Here is a 2,500-nt window from a genome sequence, read left to right on the forward strand (position 1 = left end):
ACCGTACATAGCCGAGCACAAGAGAAACAAACCAAACACACTGACTATCACAAGAGTACGTGTCATATAATAACATTCACATTCAGGGCATCCCATAATTCCTTTGGAATTAAATAAAAAGCATTCATTCCTTCTAAAGCTTAATTAACTAATCAAAAAAACACCACTGAATCTGTGTGCAAGTAAAATGTGTCCAGTGCATGTTGCATGTAAGAATCAATATAATGCTGAGTGCAAAATATACGGAAAGGTGTTAAGTAATACCCACCAAGACCTGTGGAGTCTTTATATCACCTGTGTCACTCCCTGCTGTTGAGGTTCGACTGCTTGGAACCCGATTGTGCTGAAAACAAAAGCCAAATTAGATGTCTGCCTTTATTCTGCCTCCAGGGAAGTGTCGTCTTAATTCAATAACTGCTACGTTTGATATTTCAAATCCAGATCTTGTAAAATTTAGCAACAATAATTTCTCACTTCCCTTCATAGATAAGAAAAGGCTGAAATTCTACATCACACAGAAAAAAAAACCTGAGAAAAATCCCCTCGGCATCAAATCCTCTTATGCAAATAAAATTCACTTGTTACTTACTTTGTACTCCTTATTATATCCTTCTTTAACACATTCTGGACATTCCCAGCTGTTGGGCAGATCCTCGTTGACAATACCATCTGCATCTTCATACTTTGGAACAGAAAAATGTTGTCAATTTGGAGCAAGTCTTCTGTAGCAGGTAGATAATTTCTCAAAATAATAAGCAAAAATCTACTAATTATTAGAAAACCACCCAGAGTACTCAGTTCTTTTAACCCAATGGATCCAGATGCTTCAGATGCCAGACTGTGGCCCAAAATATGAGTATCAGGTTTATGTGAATGGACTCTGCTGGGTGTGTGGCTTGTAGGCCTGGTGCAAATGAACACTCATGCAGCAACAAGACACTATGCCTCCCCTTTGCAATGTTATTTCCTCTTATTCTACATAAGCATTTTTAGCTTTTATGCCATTTTTCAATATCTATATTTATCTTCCAGTCATGCCTCACATTCCACATTTATAGATGGGAGTAATGCAAAAGTCCCTTCCTATATGCCAAACGAATCACCCTCCAAGAGCTTTGTGCACATGTGGCAAGTCTCTCCACATCCCAGCCTTCAGCCAAAATGCTCACAACAGAAAGTTCATGTCACCCAGGCCAACAGCCAAATTTTCCAATGACAGCATGTTCATCTCAAGTCAATTTTTTTCATGACATGGTCAATCCATCCGGATACACTGACCCTAAAATGTGCTTATTTACCTAAAAACTAGTACATTTTCATCACCTGCTCTCGAACAATATATAAATCTCCTTACTCTTTGAAAAGTTCTTCAAGGTTTAGCAAATTCTTCTCCTTATCTACTTATACCCACCTCAAAAACTACAAATGATTTATTCTTATAAGCTATATATTTTATTTCATAATCCACTCACCACACATCTAATCCTTATGCTAGCAAAAAATTATTTTTAATTCATTCTTAAAACCTTGGATGCAGGTGTTTCACTGCCTGTATGTGGCACGGAATATGGGTGTGACATTTACTTGAGTCGCCACTCTGACAGGTGTGTGGCTTGCATGGACATAGCATACTCCCTGGAGCAAGAACTTCTCCAGTCATGGCTCATGGATGGTACATTCCCCAATCAGTTATCAATGGAAATAATACAATAGCCCCTTCCTAAATGCCCACTGAGTCTAATCACCCTCTAAGAGCTTTATGCATTTATGGTGAATCATTCCCGTCACCCTGCCCCTCAGCCAAATTTTCCAAAGATGGCAAATTCATGTCACCCACGACTCAAGCCAAATTTTTTTTTTCTGACATGATGGTCATGTCATCCTCATTGTAGTGGTTAAGATGTCCTAATACTAACTTATAACTCACCCACATATTTTCACCTTATTCTAATGAGCTACTCGGCTAAATACATATAAATATACACCTATCCTGAGTTTACTGTATAGCTTTCAAATAGGTAACAGGGGGAAATCTGATATCTTACTTCATATTTTGACACATTCTATCAACAATAAAAACTGGAAAATATCTTCTCAAGCATTTTGTTATACTATCTTACACTTGACTGCTTTAGGACTTTTTCTGCTACCAAAGTAGCATAATTTCTTAACTTTGAAAGCATTCAGACATATTTGTTGTCTGGTATTAAAACTATCCTCGACACTTCTTTAAGTAAAAGAAAGAGTATTCTAACTTGCAATGAGTGAGTGGCATACTAACCTTGTTTGACAAACACTTGAGATGAGAAATCTTGTAGCAGATGCAGCATTCAAACAGGCCACTTGGCACATTTGGAGGAGGTTTATGTGGTGGGGTCGCTATCATTCGTCCCCATCCATCAAGCTGACATTCATAGCAGACAGCAGTCACTGGGAGCATCGGCTGATGGAATAAAATTCTTTGTTACCAGAACTAGATCCAAAGTAGAAGTTTCTAAAT

The 2,500-nt window shown here is 38.0% G+C and overlaps 1 protein-coding gene across 2 annotated transcripts in view; it reads right to left on the reverse strand.

The window, feature by feature from the left end:
• The window catches only part of LOC125035795 (lysine-specific demethylase 2A-like), a 47,089-nt gene that overhangs the window by 19,918 nt on the left and 24,671 nt on the right, over positions 1 to 2,500 (reverse strand). For both annotated transcript variants that reach the window (XM_047628011.1, XM_047628010.1), the window contains exons 12-14: positions 2,282 to 2,443; positions 590 to 682; positions 269 to 343 (exon numbers count right to left, since the gene is read on the reverse strand). In XM_047628011.1, coding sequence (XP_047483967.1) covers positions 269 to 343; positions 590 to 682; positions 2,282 to 2,443 — 330 coding nt within the window. The remainder of the gene's footprint in view (positions 1 to 268; positions 344 to 589; positions 683 to 2,281; positions 2,444 to 2,500) is intronic.

The sequence above is a fragment of the Penaeus chinensis genome, chromosome 20 (assembly GCF_019202785.1).
Source record: "Penaeus chinensis breed Huanghai No. 1 chromosome 20, ASM1920278v2, whole genome shotgun sequence".
NCBI lineage: Eukaryota > Metazoa > Arthropoda > Malacostraca > Decapoda > Penaeidae > Penaeus > Penaeus chinensis.